The sequence below is a fragment of the Aptenodytes patagonicus genome, chromosome 6, assembly GCF_965638725.1.
Source record: "Aptenodytes patagonicus chromosome 6, bAptPat1.pri.cur, whole genome shotgun sequence".
Classification (NCBI taxonomy): Eukaryota; Metazoa; Chordata; class Aves; order Sphenisciformes; family Spheniscidae; genus Aptenodytes; species Aptenodytes patagonicus.
Genome location: NC_134954.1, coordinates 65549326 through 65571578, shown reverse-complemented (window position 1 = coordinate 65571578; position 22253 = coordinate 65549326). Strand labels below are relative to the sequence as shown.

General features: G+C 49.3%; 1 protein-coding gene across 1 annotated transcript; it reads right to left on the bottom strand.

Annotated features, from left to right (window-relative positions):
- Positions 1 to 1863: 1863 nt before the first annotated feature.
- Positions 1864 to 3665, bottom strand: C1QL2 (complement C1q like 2). Its single transcript, XM_076340802.1, has 2 exons — positions 3027 to 3665; positions 1864 to 2660 (listed from the first exon to the last, which is right to left on the bottom strand). Exons 1-2 carry the CDS (start codon positions 3663 to 3665, stop codon positions 2481 to 2483), a joined length of 819 nt encoding a protein of 272 aa, XP_076196917.1. The 3' UTR covers positions 1864 to 2480.
- Positions 3666 to 22253: the final 18588 nt, after the last annotated feature.

The window sequence follows — 22253 nt, the reverse complement described above, 5'->3', positions numbered from 1 at the left end:
AGTGGAGTGGCAATGAGCATTTTTTTTTGTTTCTATCCTGGGGAATAATCCAGCCTGATAATTAGTACATAAGAGATAAGTGGAAAATGAGACATCTAGCGAGGGTGGTTCAAGCCTCCTCATGACATTGATAATGTGCAGATACATAGATCACTGTCGGGGCCAACCGCCACTGTGAGCCTGTGTCTTCCCATTGCCTCATCAATCCATCATCCGCTTAGCTACTGACACCTTGGCAGGCACACACCGCCAGCCCTGCATTTGAATTGCGAGGAGCAGGTTCCACCAGGGAATACAGATTTAAAAATCTAAGATTCAAATTTGTTTAAGTATTGTGAACAGCAATTCCCTTGCAAGGCATCTTCATTGCCCTTTTGCCAAGGGGGAACAGTTGGGTCTTTGTTAGAAGTACAAATTGCTTCTTAATGCAAAGGATAAAGCAGAGCCCAGGCACCTCCTTAGAATTCCTCCTGGCTCTTGCTAATGCTGCTGCATGTCAATTTTAATTTTTTGAAATTTAAACCGAGGGCTTTGTGTCTAAGCTCCATTTTGTCGGAGGGGAGGGGAGGAATAGTCAAAAAGGATTACAGATCTGGGGGGAATTGAGGATCCATAGCAATTATACTTCATTTGGGTCTTGGACACTAGTTTTAATCATATTCTAAATAGTACAAATCGACCAGACATTAGAGATTGATAAGTGTCTAACACATGTACCTGGTTATGAACTCTGCTTCCCTCAGCTGGGGGATGTTTGAGGACAGGCTGAAGGGAGGAATTGCTTTCTCTTTCTGACCCTCCTCTTCCAGCCAACGAGAAGACAATACCCACCGAGGACTAGGTAGGAGACAGAAGAGACTGTAAGAACTCGGTCATCGCGGGGCTACCCCAAAGTGGGGCTGGAACAAGTTCATGCCGGCTGTGGTTCCCTTTCCTCCTGCAAAGTCAGGGCAGGGGCAAAGCTCCAGCCTTGGCAGAGCAGTTGCAGTCTGGCTCCTGTTTCTCTTACCTGCGAAACTGCACTAATGCTGCAAAGGGCGGTAAGCTGATAGGGAGGTAGGACCTTCAGGAGGGAAAAATGAAATGACAAGACAGTAAAATGAAAGTAAGAGCTTTTGTAAATCAACTTAGCTCTTTTAGCTTCAGCAGAGCAACCCCAATCTACCCAAACTGAGGAGATTACCTGCTGGGGTGATGATGAAAGATGCACCTCCTCCACCAAAGGCTCAGAACCACATGCACTAGTTACACACCCGTGCGCTTTTAAGAGGACACAGAGTGGCTGGAATTTACCGAGGACCAGCAGGACAAAACCTTTGCAAATGGTTTGAATCTGTCAGTCTTCAGTGAGCTTTCTCTCCCAGCCCGTCTCAGGGACTGTGCAGACCCACCTATGGTCAGGTGTGGTTTCCAACCCATATACGCACTCCAAGTGCAGGGATTTAGACAGACTCTCTCCCCCACTGCTTTCTGACATTTGTCAAGCGTGTTACAGAAACACCCCTTTCCATAATCGCTGATTAAACCGCTTTTCCTGTACTTCACTAACCCCTGGATCAGGCTCAGACCCAGTAAATCTATTTAGGAGATCCGCTCCACGCCCCCACTTTCACCTTTTGATGACTGTGTGCCTTCTTTTTACAAAACTGCATAAAGGTGAAGCTTTTTTTCCTCTCCCTTGGCTTCTTCACAGCCCCCTTGAACCATAATCAAGACGTAGGCAAGATACCCCATCCTAACTTTAAATTTTGCTGCAAACCTAAGGGACTGAAGTGACCCCCTCCTTTGCCTCCCACCCTCCCGTGGCACCACCACAGCGCTCCTTTGCAGCACTGGAAGAGACAGACAGCAAGAAGGCGTTGTCTAAAAACATAATTTAATGTCGTATTTTGGTGATTGTGGTCAACGACTGAATTCTTTTGCAGACAGGAACAGGTTTGACGTTAATGACACCATCATTCACACGAGCATTGCATTGCACAGAAAAGAAAAGTTTACACTTGACCCCATACAAACAAAGCAGCAGAGGAAAAAACAGTTATGGTCCAGTCCCACTTCATGAATAGTCCATCTGAAAAGTCATCATCGTAATTAATACTTATTGACAAAAAAAATGTGACCGGTTCAAATTCCATGTGCAGCACAGTCCAAACTCTGGGCTCTCTTACACCCCCCAGGAACCACTCGAGAGTTTCAAGCTGTTGAGTTCCTTGTGTGACACACAAAACACCGAGGCTGACAAAGGGAGAGGGGGGGTCAGAGGAAATGGGGGAGAGTAAGGAAGGGGATCGCTTTGTTTCACTTCTATTTCGATTCCACAGGGGTAAAAAAAAAACCCATACAAACTGATAATGAAGCTAAAGTGACCTGTGGAGACAGCAGACACCAGGAGGAACAGCGGCACGGCAGGGTACAGAAATGCCAACCAGCCCCACGCGCATCGGTGGCGGGGCCAGTTGTGTCACGCCGCTTGTTATGTGTTAATCGGGGTATAAAAGAAAGCCAGAGAAAGTGCTGTACTTATTGTTGTTGCCTCCATGCGCTTTGCCTCCGTCCAACTTGACATACACCTCGTCACCGGAGTCCAGGTGCAGCACCACGCTGTTGCTGGCGTAGTCATAGTTCTGGTCTGCGTCTTGGGCGATGGCACTGGCCCGCACCTGCCAACACAGCCGCGGGGTACATCAGCCCCCCCGAGCCCCTCTTCCCCAGCCCCTCCATCAGACCCCCGAGCCCCTCTTCCCCAGCCCCTCCACTACCCCCTCCCGCCCCCCTCCTCGCTTCTCCTTCCCCCCAGCCCGGCAGGAAAGTTTGCAAGCCGGGAGTTTGGGGTTCGTCGCGGCTCTAAAGCTTCTCCCCGCGCCGCACCCCCGCCGCGACGGCGGGGAGGATGCTCCGGCTGCTCCTTTCCCCGGGAGCGGCGGCGGCCGGTGCCCGCGGGCGGCACCGGAGCCGGGAGGGGGGGGACCCGGGGAGGGGGGAGACCCGGGGCGGGGAAGACGAGCGGGGGAGCGGCGGGGACCCACCTGCCCGTTCTTGCAGAGGTCGGCCCACATGCTGGTGCCGTCGCCGCCGCGCATGAGGATGTGGTAGGTGAAGAAGTAGATGCCGCGCACCTGGCAGGTGAACTTGCCGCTGGCCGGGTCGTAGTGGTTGCCCAAGTTGGTCACCACGTCGTCGAACTTGAGGACCTCGTAGCCCTCGTGGGGGCTCTTCAGCCCCACGTAGAAGGCGATGCGCGGCCCGCTGAAGGCGGCGCTCAGCCCGCCCGCCGCCTCGCCGCCCGCCGCCGCCCCGCCGCCGCTCCCGCCGCCGCCCGCGCCCGCCAGCGCCAGCCCGGGCAGCCCCGGCTTCCCCGCGTCGCCCCGCTCCCCCGGCGGGCCCCGCGGACCCGGCGGACCCGGCTCCCCGGGGGGTCCGCGGGGGCCCGGCTTGCCCGGCCGGCCCGGCTCCCCCTTGGGTCCCTGGACGAAGGGCGGCGGGGGGTTGGCGCCCAGGTCCTGCAGGGCCTCCACGGCGGCGGTGCTGCCGGGGCCGGGCGGCCGGCCGCCGCTGTACGGGTCGCAGATCATGCGGCAGGTGCCCATCATCTCGTAGTGGGCGCCGCTCTCGGCGGGCGCCTGCAGCAGCAGCAGGGGCACGGCGACGAGCAGGGCGACGGCCATGGCCAGGGCGAGCCCGGCGGCGGCCAGCAGCCGCCTCCTTCGCTGCCAGAGCCGGGCGGCGACGGCGAGCAGGTCCTCCTTGCCGTGCGAGGCAATGGTGGCGCGGGGGGCCGGCCGCTCCCTGCGGGGGACGGCAAGAAAAGGCGGTGAGCCCCCCGCCGCCGGCGCCTCCCTGCCCGGCCCCCGCCTCAGCCCGCCCGCCGGCCGGCAGCTCGCCCCGCCATGCCGCCGCCGAGAGCAGCCGCCGCCGCGCCGCCCCGCTCCGCTCCGAGGGGACGCGGCGCCCCGTGCGCCCGGCGGGGCTGGGCCGGCGCGGGGGCGTCGCCGCGCCGAGCGGGCGCCCGGCTCTGCCCCTCGCCCCCGCGGGGGGGACAGGCTCGCCCGCCCCCGTCGCCGCCCCGACGTGGGGGGCGCGGAGCCGAGCGGGGCGGGCGGACCCACCTGCGGGGCCGGGCGCGGGGGGCCGGGGCGGAGCCGCCTGGGGGGCCTCGGGGCTCCGCCGCCCCTGCGGTCCGCGATGCGCCCGTCTGCCGCCACCGGCCCGCCCGCCGCGCGGAGCGCCGGTGGCGGCGCGGCCCGCCGGGCGGGGCGGGCGGAGGGGAGAGGCGGCGGGGCGTCCCGCACACCCCCGGGCTCTCCGGCCCCCCGACGGCTGGCACCGGTGTGGGGGGAACCTCGCCCGCCCCACCGGCACCTGCTCCGGCACCAGCGGAGTCCCTGCGGGTACCGCCCGAACTGCGCCCCACTGAAACCGGGACGGTCGGGGACGCATCGCATTGCCCCGTTCACCTGCCGCCCGAAACCGCTTCCTCCCTCCATCCCTCCGTCTCACCATCCCTATATCCCTCCATCCCTCCCTGCCCGCGGCGGGACGGCCCCTGCGCCACAGCCCGGGCCGCGGCCGGAGCCCCCGGTCCCGCCGGGGTGAGCTCCCTGCCGCCGCCGAGCCGCACCGCTTTTGTGCGGGAGTGGCTCGGGGAAAGCCCCGGTGTGCTCCCCGTGGCTTCCTCAGCCTCCACCCGTCCAGCCTCGGGGGCCCAAAGACGAGCGGGACAACATCGCGGGTGGATCTTGCTCGTCAACACATCCAAGTGTAATTAAAGTTCGTTACACCGGTCCCGATTTCCCGAAGGCAGGCAGGGCTTGCCAAGTGGAAGGGGAGCCCTGGGAAGAAATACCCTTAGCAGAGTTTAGGTTGGGTGACAGCACAGTATTTTGTAGGTTTCCCTGCGTAATGATGGGTCCAAATCAAGTGGGTTTTCCCCCAGTCGAGAAATTGTGATTAATTGCCTTAGATTTTCTGAGTAAACAGTGGTAGTACAGCGGGAGCTCTTGCATCATTAACTGCTTACAGGGATTTCCCCTCTGGAGAGTAAGCCGAGATCTTACCCACGCATCTCATAGCGGTGGGTTAAGCACCCGTCCTGGAAAGAAAGGAGTGGTACAGTGACTAAATAGATTTCCTAAGGGCAACATTTCTGTGTCCCCCGCTCCCCTGGTGCATAAGAAGGGTGAATTTCCAGCGGGTTCACCAGAGTTGAAGGCAGTCCGTTTTGTCTTAAACAGGCAAAGCTGCAGGTCGAAGGAAGCCAGCTGCTCAGCCTGAACCAACGCTTGTTGAAGCCGATGGCCTGGAGGCATCATAGGCAAACGGGGACATCCAGGCTTCTCCCAAGAACTGCAGAAATGCCCTGAAAGGACTTGGGACTCTTTTGTTAGCCTTCCTTGAAATTTAAGGAGAGGACATCAAGGCTTTTCCATCTGGAATGCACGCACTTCGGGACCAGATCTCATCTCAGTTACATCCCTGTGTGCATCCAGTATTTTTTCCTGGAGTTATTTGGGCTTTGCTCTGCTGCTGCTGAGATCAGGATTCAGCCCTGCCCCACCAAGTCTCTCTGGTTTTTTTTTTTTCTTTCACATCTATGTATTCGAAGCTGGAAGGGAAATTAATCTTGTAAATTAAAACCTTTCCCTGAGAATTGTATAGATAGTCAGAGTAACCGTGTCTATTACTTAGCACAATGCAGCTAAATGTTTTAAGAGACGAGATTGTGACAAAGATGTCATTTTCCTCTCCTCTGAATTAACAGTTGTATCCCACAGTGTTATTATAAGCCCCCACACTTGTCTAAAGCCTTGTAAAATGATTTCTAATAGTTGTTTCTGTTACAGCCCTAGTATAATTTTCCATATATTAACTGTGCTAAATACAAATAAATTCACAAATAAATTACACTGCTTTGCTGATCATCCCTACTTAAGCTGCTGTTAATTTCCCTTTTGTTCTGGTATTTGTCACTAGCTGGGCTCCCCCCCGGGTACCTGAATCCTTGCTATTCCCCCAGAGCTCTGCAAACCCCCCTAACGTGGCTTTTTAATCTCCTGTTTTCCAAAGGCAGCAGCCACACTGTAGCTTTTCTAACCCTTTTCTGAATAATTAAGTTCTTGTGTCATTTGGACTCTGTTGCAACTTCCCTGTTTGCATTAACTCACTTTTATAATGAGGTGACTGGTGCTGGGAACTATATTCCAAACAGAGGCTCACCAGCCCCTTCTGCAAAGCCAGAATAATTTTCTGTGACGGGGTCTGTTATTCCCACAGATCAACAAGGACAGATGATGAAGAAGAAGAAACATATTCTAACTTTCAGCAGGACAAAATTGGCACAGTTCTTAATAAGGACAGTCGAGCACTTGAACAAGCCAGCAGACAAGATTACAGTGATATCAGCAGTTAGCTTAAGTGTCAAATTCTTGCAGTTTTGTTTGGGAATAATTTAATTACTCCTCTGTGATGCAGTGAGAGGACTGATCACCTACTTAATCCCTCCATCAGATTGCTTTAACATAAACACGGTGTGACTTTAACGTACAATGCATCATCTCCAGTAAAATCTACGTTCTACGTTCCTGGAGACCTGGAGTTATGGGCTGACTGATGTAATGCATCTTGTGTCCCAAGAAGTACCACTGTGATCGGTGAGGCAGCTGGTACCACCCACTGATCCTACACTAGTAAGTATTTAGGAATATAGTCGCAAAAAGGTACGTGGCAACATTCAGCTTGCAATTTTGATACGGGCTGCTGCACCCTGTTAGGTGCTTGCTTTCTGTATGCAATGGGGTGCACCACAGCAGCACAAGGAGCAGGAAATTACCAGACTAACTAATCAGGCAGTGTCTGAAGTACCGCCTGCCCTGCAAGGAGGTGCCTTTCTTCATTTGAGGTCACAAGTACCAAAGCCTCTCTTAGACTTAGGCACTTCCCATCTTTCAAAAAGTGAGCCAGGCTGGTGCTCCGCTGCAGGCTGCTCAGGGCTGGCAAGACTCAAGTGCCTCTGGGTGTGCCCACAGAGAGAGAGAAAGGCACCCACAGAGCATCCCTGGAGAAACACAAAGGGTGTCTGGACCTTGGCATTAGATGATGGTTGAGCAGGAGCTTTGGTGATTGCTGTTGTTGGCCAAAGCAATAGTTAAGCACCTAAAAGCTTGCGTGGATCTAACTCGAAACTCCATTTTCAGATGTGGTGTAAGGACTCAGGAACCTGACCGCTCAGGGAAGCATTTGACAGGTCAGGCACAATTCCCAAATTTAGACAGTCAAGAACCCAGACACTTCACATTGAACCTCCAAAATTCCAGGAGCACATGAATTTCCATCAGTTACCTCCTCCTTAATTTCTGCTTCAAGGTACAGCCATCCAGCTTGGGATGCTAGTAACTCTCAAAAGATGTTTCTGCTCCATCAGATTCATCAGATCCATCTGCTCCATCAGATCCATCTCCTGCAGGCATTTCCAGAGAGTGTCTGCTGGACCAGGCCTCTCACTACTATCACATGCGCTTGTCGCTACATACAAGGTACTTGTGAGGACACCAACTGGGATGCTGGAGACTTGTTCCAGTCTTTCACCCTTTACCAGATTTAGAGCAGGTTTTTAAAACTACCTTACCAGTCTTCCAGGAGAATAGTCTCAGCCTTCCAGCTGCAGGGTGTTGTGAGTTGGATCTTCTTCAGCTTGTTCTCTAGGATTTATTTTGCTGTAAAATAGTGAAATATTCACAGGGGCAGAGAAAGGAAGAATAATTCCATGGGCTGGCTAGGGCTCCCTCCCGAGAGACACAACGAAAGCAAGCCGATGGCTGAAGGAGCTCAGGGCTGAGCTTTCAAACCACACCTGTCCCCAAGGCTGAGCCACCTTACATGGTATGACCAGAGTCTGTCCGTCCAGGAGACAAACACAGGACACACTCAAGGCTGCGGCTGGCTGCCTGTATTTCACAGGGAGGTTGTCAGCAGGGTGACAAGGAGGAGATCTGGATTCAGCTCCATTTGCTGCCTGAGAAATCCCAACCTGTGTTCCCTGGGAGGCTGCCACAATCCTCCAGGGTGCAAGTTACCCAGGGGAGGTGGAGAGAGCAGGGAGGAGAGCACCACATGCCCTTACATTGAATCTGCTCCTCTTTGCATAAAAAGAATTAAAGATTCATTGAGCTAGGAGGAGAGGAAGACCAAAGGTGAGTATAATTTTTAGTTTAGTGGTGAGGGCACCTACCTGATCTGGAGTTTCAGTCTTCCTCCAAGAGCTGTTTGTGAATTCCAGCCAGGAAGGTGAGGTACCAATGCAATGAGAAAAAGAGCGGGTGGCTCTGGCATGCACAATTCCCCTTCCTGAAGGACCATCCCAACTGCTGAGCTAAAGACTCTTCTGCACTGTCTCACTTTTCTCTCAGAAAGTTTGCTTTTTTTTCCCCTTCTTAGCTACACGTCTTCATCACAAACCTAGCTCATGAACTGAAGCGTGTGGTTTTCTCCACAGCCAACAAGAGCTGGACCATCCCCTGACCAAATCGGTAACCCTGGCAGGACCCAGCAGGACTCAGACCCACTGAGGTGGTGGGGTTTCTGGGCACATGTACAAGTTGACCATTGCACATTTGAGGTTCTTGGAGATTGAAGGTAGGTATCTCCCCAGTTAGGTGCCTCTAGGCTTGGACAGGAGCTGAGGGAACACTTTTATTTCAAACTTAGGTGCTTAAATTCTGCTTTAATCCCTTCTTTCGGTTCCTTTTTGGATTTGGCCCTTAACTTGAAAATGTAAGAAGAGCCGTACCAGCTCAGGCCTCTTATTTAGCAAAAATGTCAAGATCAAAGTAAGTCTACGGTGATACTTGCCTGGTATTTTCTCTCAACCTCCAGCAATCCATGGCTTAAGGACTTCCTGAGCCATAGTAAAATGCTTTTAAGAAGCTGAAATCAAGCTTACTGTGAGTAAAGGCACAGACCTTGGGTCAGTACCCTCGCCCATCCCAGTGAGTATCTTTGTTTTGCTATCTTTTGTCACGATTGATGGAAGTTATGGATAACATTACCCTCTGATCTTCTGAAGTGCTTCATTCATTGCTTTTCTCACATCACAAGACTCACAGATATTTCTCATTGCCAGAATTAACTATCTGGAACTCCATGTATTCAACAGCTAGTAAAACATAATATGTATAATCCTTACGCTAAAATGTTCACATTTCTTGCTGAAAGCAAATTTCAATCTGTTAATGTTCAGAATGCGTATAATATTATTTCCATTCACAAAATAGAAAAGATAATGATACTGATTATTTTTGCTTAATGGAGGGAAAAGTTTAGAAATGGTTAGGCTTATTGTATTAACTGCCATCATCCCCACAAATACTGTGCACTTCTTTTTGACCTAAGCTGGGATTTCCAACAGTACTTGTCTTAACAGCACAATGCTGAATTTACTTCCACTTGATGGACCCAGTAGGTACATGGGCTCCTGTACAGCAGAAAAAGCATTTTATTACGTAGAACAAGGACAGGAGCTGGTTCTTTTCTTACTCTCTGTAAGGCAGAGTTGCAATAGCCCACAGAAGCTTGTGCTGCTGTAGCAATACATAAAATTCAGTCCATATAGCCAGAATCAGGCCCCCTGTACTGACACAGTATCTATTACAGATCCTGCACAAGGACAAGTTTGCATACAATCCAAACAGACGTTGCAGTTGGATAAGCTTTATTGTATGTATTGATCACTGTGAACTGCAGCTATTTGCACTTTACCATATCCACTTGCTGTACATGGAAGACAAAATCTGCTGGCCCTCTCTTTGCAAGGGGGTGTTTCGGCAAATACGTTTAGCTGTTTACAAGAGAGCAGTTCACAAACCCCAGACCTGCCTTCAGGGCACTGCTTGGAGAAATACCAAAAGGTGTGGAGAGAATCAGCGAAAGCCAAATGCCTTCACATCTCCCAAACAGGTGCTGATCACCAAACTAAGGAGAACTCAACCTATATTTTCTGGAAAAGGTCAATCACAGCGACTGAACCTTGCTTCCCACTTTTGACCCAGTGGGACTTTTGCCCTTGCCTTGTCTCAGAGCAGGGTCACACCCTGAAGTTAATTCATCAAAGCTTAGGTAAATTCTGTGGGAACAGAGAAACCTCACACAGTGACTGAAGCTGGTGCTGAAGATGCCCGGTCCAGACGTACGTGGCTGCTCACGTCCCCAAGAAACTGTTAGGAACTGTACGGGAGCAGCAGCTGATACCTGGCCCTGGCAGCCGGGGTGATGAAGGAAATGTTACAAGAGCTCCAGGCTGCTTGGGAGCTCCCCGTTCCCAGAGCAGGTCTTCAGCGGGCGCTAAAGTAGGTTTAGAGAGAAACAAAACTGTCCTTAACAAAAGGCAGGATCTGAGCAACACCGCTTATCAAACTATCAGGTTTGAATGACGTCTTCCTTAAAAACAGTAAATGAAAACGAAGTGAGTGGCCAAGTTTGCTTGCCCTTAAGCAGCTGAAGGCTGGAATTTGGGTCACAGCGAGAGCAAATTCAACTCTCCTTTCCTAATTCTCTGCTTCTCGGTATGTGTTTACAAACTGCTTGAGGAGAAACAGGTTGGCTCTAGATTTGTCTTGTTCAATTTGTCTCCTTAGCTAACTAATGCTTTTCCAGTGTGACTGCTGGAATAACTCTGCACTATCTATACAACCAAGCATCTGCTTTTTTAATTGAGCTAGGGCCTTCCGTACAAAATACAAATAATGAAGTAATAATTAAGCACATTTATGGTAAACATGAGTAACCTGAATCTGGAGGTCTAGTAGAAGAAAGAGATCCTCCCCTTGCCTTCCGAATATAACACGTGTGCACTTGGCCAAGCTGCTCAGCAATGTGTGTGTGCATAAAACCAAACCCCTGGCAGGCTCTCCAGCTGAAAGTCACCCATCTCCCTTCTGAACCCTCTGAAATGCCCGGCAGGACTCAACTCTCCAGACTTCATGACTTCAGAAGAGGGAAAGGGGAGGCTGGAAGGTCAGAGCACTAAAATCAGTCCATTTATGCAGATCCCTTGTCTTAATTTAGCAAAATTTCCACACCCAACCATGAGGCTGATTATTTCTATTCTGTGAAGGGAAAAATTGCTGCAGGGAATTGATGTGCATGGGCAGCTGGTTTCACCAGGATGAAAGACACACATTAAAAATGTTTTTGAAGTGCATTTGGGCTTCCCTCTGGGAGTTTACTAAACCTGCAGTCAGGTACCAAAGAGAATTTGTTCCCAGAAGGCAAAGACAAGAATAAAATTAGTAAGAAATAATAGCCAAACCCACAGGTGTGACAGATGGCATTGAATGGACATCTGTTGGAGTAACATTCAGTTACCATGATAAATTTTTACCCTACGTCCCCCAGAATTAAATGTGTTCCTCTGTTAATCGTGTAGCATGAAGAGAAAGATGTGAGGATTGGAGACCCAAAGCTAAGGATGTCAGGAATTGGCTTTACACCTCCGTCGGGTGTAGGAAACACACAGTGAGCAGGGTGTAAAGGCCAGAAGAAGGCATATGGACGAGGTGGGGCAGATGGTCCGGCTCTGTGATGCTTTGCTGTGGTTTACTGGTGCCCAGTAGAGAGGAGTTGTTCCGCTGAGCAGAGACAGCTGTAAGGTTTGTGGAGAGACAAGTTGCTTTGTTATGTTCAGCCAAATAGCCCCAGATGAAGAGGTTTGACTGCCACTTCTGGAGTAAGGATAATTTGGGGTGTTGCTAGAGAGGAGACAGAGAGCTGGAGACAAAGGTCAAGGAGAATCAGTCCCGGCGCAGTGACATGGATCAGCCGGACAAGGTCATGTACCTCTGGGATACTCAGGGAATTAATAACCAGACTAACTGTGACAATTGTTTTTGAAAAAGCCTGGTTAAGCTGAGAGAAAGAGTAATCGTGAGAGAAAAACACGGATTTCTGTAAAAATGAAGCTTTAAATAAGCACCAAACCAAAGTAGGCAAGATGGCTTTGGGAGATTAAAAAAAAAGTTTGATTAAAACGTGGTGAAATTGTCCCAAAATATGCAGCCATCTATGATGACTCTTCAATATAAACCCAAATTAAAAGCATGACAATGGGCTTTATTTAGAAACATCCTGACCTTTCTTGTATGACTCTTGTCCTGCCTTCTCGTTACTTGTCATTCTCAGTCACTGTATCTTGCTTAAATGAAAAGTGTAAGCTCTCCAGGGCATAGGACTGCATCTCTTTTTTTTTTTCATTTCTTTCAATGCATGCAGCAGGGAGACTCTTAAAACTGTTAAATAAAACACAAATAAAACTTTTAATCTCCAATTTTGCAACTTTACTGAATTTCTTCGCAAGAAAAAAAAAATCTAGTCTGGATATTAGTAAGAAGTTATTTGCTCACATAAGTAAAAGTTAGGCTAAATAATAATCACAGAAAAGCAGTGCTCTCCTTGGTAATGATGCTTATTAGATCACAGAACGGTTCCTGGGGGAGAGCAGTGGAAGCCCATTGCTTGGGATTTTGAGAGCGAGGTTGAGCAAAGCCAGAGACCGCACTGCAGGGCTCGGTGCCCCGCTGGCAGGAAGACGAATGAGAAGCCCTAACAGTCTTCTCTATTTTGTTCTTCTATGATCCTTATAAGAGAGATTGATGCTGACAGCATCCAGGTGGTACGTCCATGACTCAGCTGTCACGTCACTGCTTACGGCTTAAAGCCAGTGAGTCAAGGAATGAAAAACAGGTGGAAGGAGGAGGAGAGCCCTCCTGAAGTGCTCACCTCCAGCCATCTCTCGCTAAGCGAGCGGGGCCAATTGCAGACCACAGGGACACGGAAGAAGGAGAGGCAATGACAGAAGGAACGGCTGGTCACCTTCCTCCAAGGGCAGCAGGGTTGCAAGCCATTCTCCACGCCTTACGTGGTGTGGAAGAAAAGCCTGGTGTGAGTTAATGGACTTCTGCGAGCCAGAAGTGTCCACCCTATGTGGTAGGTCTGAGGCCCGCTGAGTCTTGTAACTATGCTCTGTAGGCAAAGCTGTAGATGAAGTAAATATTAAATCCATCTAGTTTAGTTCATGCTAGACAGAAAAGGTAACATCACAGGTGTCTGTCCACATATTTTCATCAATACAAAGTTTACTATTATGGATCTGATTTCAAGCGACACCCTAAATCCTATTCTGAGAATGGGTCCTCAATGTGCCAGTGACTGTTACAACAGACACTATTTCTCTGAAAAGCCAAGAAGTCCTAGAAAACAGAAACAAGACTCCTCAGAGGCAGACTCCTAGGTTCAGGTGGCTTCTGAAACACTGCTGTCTGGGAAGGTTCACAGAAGAAATCTGCCACACCTGAGATCTAAACCTGAATCTAATTTTTTTGCCACTGCCTTGATTGCAAGGTCAGCCTCTTGTAATTCACAGTAGCAGAAGGTCAATGGCATCTCTAGAAGGTGGGTACTCCACCACTGTCTCTGCCTTTGAGCATGATCAATGTCTAACAAATGGAAATCTCTCCAGGGATGGAAACTTCATAACCTCCCTGAAAGAAGAGGGAGGTTGAAGAAACCTGTTGCAATGCTTCATAATCTCTACTGTTCACAAAAACATTTTCCAGCATCTGATCTTAATTTCTCTGCTGCGGTTTAAGTCTCTAATTCCATCACGGACAGAGAGAGCAGGTGATTCCCTCCTTTTTAGTGGTAGCCTTTCACATACTTGACAATTGCTACCTTGCTTCCCTGGTCAGTCTGTCCTTCAGAAGCTCAGCCCATTCCACCTTCCTTCATCGCTGTTTTTTTCTAGAGCTCTGGTCATTCCCACTGCTCCCCCTGGACTTTCTCCCATGGTCCACATGTTTTTTGATGTGCAGTGCTCAAGACTGGGCACAGGAGTCTGGCCAAACCTTTCTATCCATCTATTTCGTAACAGCACATCATTGTTGACTTGTATCCAGCTTGTGATCCCCATCACCCACATATCCTTCTCCAAAGACCAGTCAGCGCCGTGTACATCCCTGAATGCGTCACCTCCCAGTTGTCCCGGCTGAATGACATTCTGGTCTCCTTCCCATGCGATCTTTGATTTGCCACTATTATTTGGACTTCTCAGCCTCTCCTTCAGCCTGCCAGCTGTCACCACCTGCTTGTAAGTTTAATAAGTGTTCCCTATCCCATCGTCAGTGTCTTTACTAGCGATATAAATAGTACCAGACCCCTAGAGAGTCCCACCTTCCCTTTTGGCCATGACCGAGTTGATACCTTCTCTGTTCAGCTCAGTTTTGTAGCCATCCTACAATGTTCTGGATGTTCCTGCAATGTTAGGAACAACCTTCCCTAGTTCCCTTGCAAGAATATCATGTGTAACAGTGTTAAAAGCTTTTTAAAAGTCGAGATATATGGTACCTACTGCTTTGCTACACACACAAAGAAGAAAACTATATTGGTGTGACACAACCAATTCTTGCCAAAAAGAAAAGTGTGTTGGGTATCATGTATCCCTTTATTATATGAGTATTGCATGTTTTGGTAGCTGCCAGGAAGCTTGTCATGCATTGGCACCCTCTTGTGCAAAGTGCTATGCAAACTCAGAACCAAGAGATGGATCCTGTACCAAGAAATTCACAATCTAATTAATCTTAATTTTTTCCCCAAAAGAAAATGCCAGCTCCTTCCTTATCAGACATTGCAACATCTAGGAAAAGGAGAGTATTCATTCTGCAAACCTGCTTTACCACAAAACGAGATGACCACTTCTTTCCGAGGAATCCCAAACAAGTAGTTATTACTGGCATCATCAAGACCCATACCTAAGCCTTGATTTTAACCACATTAAGCTTTGCTTAAGGCTAAAAGACATAATCTGTCTGCATCCCCCTCACTGTCTGCTCACTTGCTGTCTGCTCCACCTAGGATGCAAGTCAGGCAGTTCTTCGGTTTTCAAACCTGACTGCTTCCAGTATGAGTGACACATCTTATGGTGACACAATTGCTGCAGGGTCTGCAGGAATTGTCTGAAAGCCAAGAGCTCTGTCCAAAGGAAGGAAAAATGGCAAGGATATAGTTATGTGAAGTGAATGAGTAAAAGGCATCAACTCCAAGACTGCAAGGCACAGTAACTGAAAACATGGTGTTTTGCACTGCTCCTGCTGTGCAAAGTAAACCAATTTTTAAAAGTGCTAAATCATGGCACTGGTTGTGGCGAGCAATGAAACTTGATCTTATTTTATGGAGTTTTGATCTTCACAGACACAAGGAAGACCGTTATCAAGCTAAAGTATTCCAGCCAGATAGTCTCTGACTGTATGTTTGCAGAGCACCTGTGACAGCAAAACGTGGGCTCTGCTGTTGCTTCTGGAACCAAAGAGTTAGTAACAACTAATGTTGTTTATACGTGCCAAGCATTTGGAATGAACTACAGGTTTGTGCTCTATTTAAGTGTACTTTTAATTACTTTTGATTAGGATAAAGAGGATCATTTTCTTTTACCAATTCTCAGGATACTCAGAACATCTGGAAACTAAAGCAATTCTTTGCGCACCGGGTTATTAGTGTAAACTTCAACATTTCCACAGAAAATGCTCCGTGAGTGGGGAATGGCTGAGGCATCTGGCATGACGTGGATGACCTGGGACCTTGGTGCCATGGAAATGGCTGGACATGCAAACCTTTCCCTACAATAGACAGATACGGTCTGTTGCTCGACCACGCACATTTGCCCAGCTTCTAGGTGTTTAGAGGCCAGAGTGCCAAAAAGTCCAAATTGGAAACACTTATTTTACGCATCCATCTTGCCTTCTCCCACGCAGCAGCTTTCTGAGATGCAGTGCTCATGACTTTGCCGTCAGCCCTAGCTGGTACCAGCAGGGAATGGGGGTCTGTTCCGGCTTGGCGTAGCAGGTGCCTGTGCAATGCAGCTCACTCTCCATCTGCCTCACAGCTCTATTAAATCATGCCTTGAAAGGCTGCCGTTCAGGGCCCTCTGCTCATTTTGGTGGGGACTTTGCTGAGGTGGACCCCAGCCTGCCTGAAGATGGAGCTCACCGCCTTAAGCAGCTGGCAAAACCCAGCTCCAGAGAAGAGGCAGAAGTCACCAGCCCAGAAAGTGGCCAGTGTGGGTGGCCCCACAGTGCCTTGCTCAACTTTGCTGTCACATTCACAGCTCAATAGCCTCTCCTCTAGCCAGACCTTCATGGCACATGAAGCACACACTTCCATACATAACATTAAAACAATTCTACTTCTCTGTGGGAAAAACTGAGGAGAGGAGAGGAGAGGAGAGGAGAGGAGAGGAGAGGGGAGGGGAGGGGAGGGGAGGGGAGGGGAGGGGAGGGGAAGGGAGGGGAGGGGAGGGGAGGAGATGAGAGGAGAGGAGAGGAGAGGAGAGGAGAGGAGAGGAGAGGAGAGGAGGGGAGGGGAGGGGAGGGGAGGGGAGGGGAGGGGAGGGAAGGGAAGGGAAGGGAAGGGAAGGGAAGGGAAGGGAAGGGAAGGGAAGGGAAGGGAAGGGAAGGGAAGGGAAGGGAAGGGAAGGGAAGGGAAGGGAAGGGAAGGGAAGGGAAGGGAAGGGAAGGGAAGGGAAGGGAAGGGAAGGGAAGGGAAGGGAAGGGAAGGGAAGGGAAGGGAAGGGAAGGGAAGGGAAGGGAAGGGAAAACCAATGCAGTAAGTCCAACATCTTCATCATGGGATCACAGCAAGTTTATCATCTTTTATCATGGAAGGACCACACTAAAGCCAGGGATGAAGCCGAGGCAGGCTGGTTTTGCAGCTGAACACAGCCACGAGGCTCCACGTGGGACCTCCCACCACCATGCTGCCCCAGTGGTTCCATGCTGATGGAATTGGGAAGCAGGCACGGATGCCAGTGATTTACTGGGAGTGCAGGAGGCTGCTCGCTTTAATATATGGCACATATGGCATGAGAATGTTAATGGAATTTGTACTGTAAAAAAATTATCTCCACACAAAGTATGGAATTACTTGGGAGGATTTATGCAACAGACATAAAATCCAGTGGAAACAGTCTAACCTTTCTGAGGCTTATTAAGTTTTCTCTTTATTTATAGAAATGTCTTAATTTATGCAAGGTGAATGCCAGAAAAAATGCTATAGATTTAGTCAGAACCTAGCTCTTGCTATTTATAGACTTTCATAGCTATATTCTGCTCTTGTTTACATCAGGAATAAAATTATTTGAAGTCACTGGGCCCAAACCAAAATCATCTACATGATTCTGTTGAATGGGTACCAGCACTATGGTATCAGTTGACCCCAAAATGATGCTAATAATGAGCAAAAAATGTGAAGAAAAAAATGTCAATAACAAAGAAAGCTAAAAAAATTTGCTTTGTATCCTGCTTACCCTTGTTGTGTATTTTACATTAAATATACGTCAAAGTAACACTCTTCCATCCTTGCCTGTGGGCAAGCAGTAAGATGCAGGACTCCCTGAGGACAACAGGGCTTCCCTGGGCCCCCCAGGACAGGATGGTGCTTACTCCTTGGTGGCAAGGAGGATCTTTAGCCAGGTTACTAAAGAAAAGATGACACTTCAGTAACCACGCTGTCTCTCCATCAGTGCTTACCCCACACCCACAGTTTCAACCAAACTGTGACAATGTCCTTCAAAAAATTGTTTCTACAAGTGTCATGAAAATCAGAGGCATAAATCGGTGCCCTGGTGAGAGGAGACGGAGTGTCCCCAAGGGTTACACAGTCTCTGGCAGGACTGGCCAGCCAGGGAGGACACTATCAGCCAGCCACCAGGAGTGCCACACACAGGGTGGCATTTGTAGCACAGGCAGAGGAGGTGGATGCAGGGGGAAAAAAATGCACAAATCCATTGGAAAGCAGACTTCTGTTCTTCATCAGTCAACACATGTTACTCGGTGCATCTAAATCCTGCACAAATTTCACCCTGTACTTTTCCACAGCTGTATCACTGAAGCATCTTAACTTCTTACAGACACAAACGAATGCAACCTTAAAATACCCCCCTGAGGTCAGCGGGGGTTATTAACTGGAGGTGACAATAAATGAGCTCCAGCAAATCTTGCTCCGGTGGTTTCCGACACTATCACCCCATTCATCTGCTTCAACTTCTCCCCAAAGTCACCGCCGCGCAGCTGGCAGAGGGGAACCGGGGCTGGGTCCCCAGTGCCTCCAGCTTCCCAGCCCACATCCCAAAACCAGGCAAAACAGCACTGACGGAGGCTGGCGTCTTGTAAAAGAAACTTGTAAGTCAGCGTCCCCGAAGCCCGGCACGTAATGCGAATGCAGGAGGAAATCAAATGACATTGGGCAGAGAGTCTCTGGCCTGGCCTTTGAAGACCTTGCCCCTGGAAATGAGTTTGAAGTGAAACAGTGTGTCTTTTCCTCTGATTATTAAAAGCAAAGGATTTTTAAAGCTCCCTGATGAGGAACTGTCCTCCCCCCATGGGGCAGGGGAGAGTCCAGGGTGGGGGCAGCCAGCAGGAGAGGGAATTTGGGCCTCAGAGTCCAGATTTTGCCACTGGGGGTGATGGTGAGCAGAACGCGGCGCATCCTGCCGGAGAACCAGTCCCTAGAGGGAGGCACAGACCCAGGCTTTCTCAGCGGGTTTCCCTGCTCTCTCCAGCCAAGGCAAATTAGGGTCAGCTCCAGGCTTTGGAGGCACGTTCTCTACCAGGCTTTTGGAGCATCTCTCCCACCCTCACCAGCACCACTTCTGCTTTCTTTGTTGTTACCCCCCATCTGGTGCCATTTTCCCCACCTGAGCTGTGTCTCACTCCTCTCCTCCCTTCTCCATCCCCTGCTCCACCTCTATCTCAGTTCTCTCATACCCCAATTCCCATCCCAGCTCTTCAGGCTTCTCACCTCTCCCCACTGTGACCAAATCCTCTACACCAAATCTAACCCCCAACTCTCATTTAACCCTTTCATCCCTCCGCTCCACACACCTCCCTGTGGCAGCATCCCAGCATGGTCCATCCCTCCCGCATCCACCCTGGGAGCACAGAGAACACCGGGAGACAGTCCCCGGGCTGTGCCCAGCATCCCAGCGGGATGGGCAGGGAGGGGGAAAGCCTGGTCAGTAAAGGTCCCTCCCATCACCCTCCGGAGCAGTGCGCGCAACGCACAGGGGCTGTGCTGGGTGCTGGCAGAACCCCTTGGGAAAGGATCTACTGGGCCCCCCTGTCTCTCTGCTATGCACATGTGAACTGAGACTTTTCAGGCTTATCATTTCACTCACTCTGGGGTTTTAAATAGGGGTGATTCAGCCTGGAGAGCATCTCTGCCGTCAAACTTGGAGCTCCAAAGCATGGAGTTTCTTCTAGGCAAAAATCTGTAGCAATTTCTATAATATAGATAAATCACCTGCTTTTCTCTAAATTTATTCCCAAGTATTCTTGGGAATTTCTCTAAATTTATTCCCAACTACATTCTGTCAGCTGAAAATTTGCATTGCTACGTACAAGCAAATATAATATGACCATGTGTATGTGCCAGCCACAAGCTGAAAAACTTCCGTGCAAAGAGCTAATGTTTGATAAAGTTATAATCAAATGAAAACCATAATCTTACCATGAAAAATGTTTAGAAACCTTAACTTCAGACATCATAGTCTGTATTACTTACAACAGGATAAGGACTAATTTCTACATCATTCTGTATCACAGAGAAATCTGAAAACAGTGTTCATATTTCATTTATTCTTCACTCCACCAAAACTCCCTTTCAAATCAAATCAATGTTAGCTGAAAGCAATGTTTTGCCACAAAAAAAGGATCTTCAGATTTGTTCTGCTTCCATCATTTCAGTTATACTTTTCACAATTATTTTGAATGATGCCCTGCAAATCCTACCTTGTGCTACAAAACCGCTTCAGCATCTCCTGTCTCTCTGAACTCATCTGTTTTCCCTTTGCCGTTATCTCATCAAACTGTGCAACACAGTCATCTCTGCCTCTCCTATAACACACATCGACCCAGAATAAATAGAGGGAAAATATTAGTAAATGTGATTCTTTTAACCAGGATCTTACGCGTGCTCTCTAAACAGTATCTGATGTGGCGCGTATGTAGATCTGCCTTTGAAATTGTCATTTAGGGGAGATGCCTGGAGGATTCCCATCTTCTGAGTTTGCCAACACCACCAGCATTTCGCTACAAACACATTTAGACAGATGGGTGGGCAGGACAGCTTTTACAAACTCCCAGCCAGGACTTTTGCAAAAGCTGCGTTTGCCTGCTTAACAGTTATAAAAATGGAAAAGAAGAGGGTGGAAAATGTAATAAGCAATCCATCTGCGTTACTGAGCAGTTTTAATTGCTTGTGCATCGCAGCTGGCGCGGTGGTATGGCCCCGCACGAGGACGGAGGGGGCTTGTTGCTGCAGAAGCACCATCGCTGAGCCCTGCAGAGCCACCACAAAATCCCACCTCAATTCCCATCCCCATTAACAGCAAAATATGTAGAACAAGGTGCTGAAAGGATATAGCAGGCTTTTCTCGTTGCCCTGTCAGAGGGGTTGTGTACTACACGGTGTAAAAATGAGGTTCAGCTATTTCAAGGATGTGGGATCAGATCCTCACGTCAAGTCCGTCTTGTCCCAGCTGCTCTGCTCCCAGGTTCATTTGATGTCTTGCTCATTTGCTGACAGCCCGGTGGGGTCCATGGAGACCTCTTGGCTGGTTTCAGTACCATCCTTGTTATTCATTATACACAGTTTTAGACTTAGGCAGTGTTTTACAGGACACGTAAATCCGAGGCAGGCGGCCTGCCGCAGTTAAGGCAGCGGCCGTGACCCTGCAAACACCAAAACCCATCACTCAGTGACTCCAGCAAGGGGACAGGCAGGTGGCACTTTGGATAAAGGCTCTACAGCACAAGGACCTGACTCCCTGACCCCTCCTCACATTCCTATTGTATATTAAGATATATTGTATGAATATATATATTGTATATTCATATTGTCTTATTCACCCATGCATGAATTATCTAGCCCACTTCAGCCTCCATGGCAAAGCATGTGTCCTGACTCCACCTGCCAGGGCTCCCAGTGCTGGTGCTGATGAAGCAGTCTCCCAAAAATAACAAGCCAAATCCCTCTCCTGACTCTGGAGTTTCCCAAGGAACTCGAGGGGAAAAAGTATCAATGCAAAACCTAAGCACGGCAGCAGGGCTTGCACCAGCAGCTGTAGTCACACTGGAGGGCACAAATGAGGAGCAATTCAGCACAGCCAGAAGAATAACAAAAGCAGGACATCCCTGCACTGCCAACAGCAGCTCACAGAGGGGTGTAACCGGTGCCTTTGGCTCCTTCCAACTCCCAGGCTCTGCTTCGCGCCCTGCTGCAATTTGCTGCTGTTGGGTTATTCGGCTCCCTCTCCGCGAGCATCCCGGCTACCGGGCTGTGTTGTGACCCCACTGCATCTGCTTGCTTGTAGGTACTGTAACACGAAGGGGCAAAACCCCAGCGTTTAGTTCTTCCATGTGTATTGCTTGTGGGTTTGGGGTGGCGAAGGTATGATGGGTGAAATTGCCCTTGTCCTCAGGGCAAACAAAGATCCAATTTCAGCTACAGTTCTCCAGGCAGGGTGATCTACATGCTTGACAAATCTTGGTTTAGGCCCCTCAGCATCAAAGTGAGAAACAGCTTTAATCAATCACCCTAACTAATGATGGAGAAATGGGAAAAATTAAAAAGACACCCAAAATCTGAGAGTATTTATTTCCAAGGCAGTATTTTACAATAAAGATTTGAAGGTTTAAGTGCCTGATCATTTAGATAGGCACTCTCTTTGCAAATCTCTTGCAACAATAAAAAAATAGGAGGTTGAAATAAAATAATTTAAAAAAAAACCCAAACAAACAAATAAATGCAGCTACAGTGACAAGACACTTCACTGGCCACTTTAGTTTCGTGAGCTCATGCTCAGCCCCATGGCCAGGCAGACATGGGAGACAGAGCTGGGACTCAGCCAACAGAAGGACCCTGAGGAGGAAAGGAAAGGAGGCTTTATGGTCCAAATCCCCCGTATCTCGGCCTCCTGGCACATTGGTTGTCAGCAAGGTGACTGAGGGGCACAGGGCACACAGAAGGCTGCTCCAGACGGGAGGGAGCTGGGCACAGGTAAGCACAATTCACCAGCAGTGGTTGCAAGGTGCCACAGAAAGACAAAATCCTGCTGTCAAGCCGGCGCTGGAGAACTTCTGGACTCGAACATTGTTTTAAGAAAGCAAAACCCCTGCTCAGGAGACCGTGACGTGTCCGAAGGCTGGCAGTGGCACCCG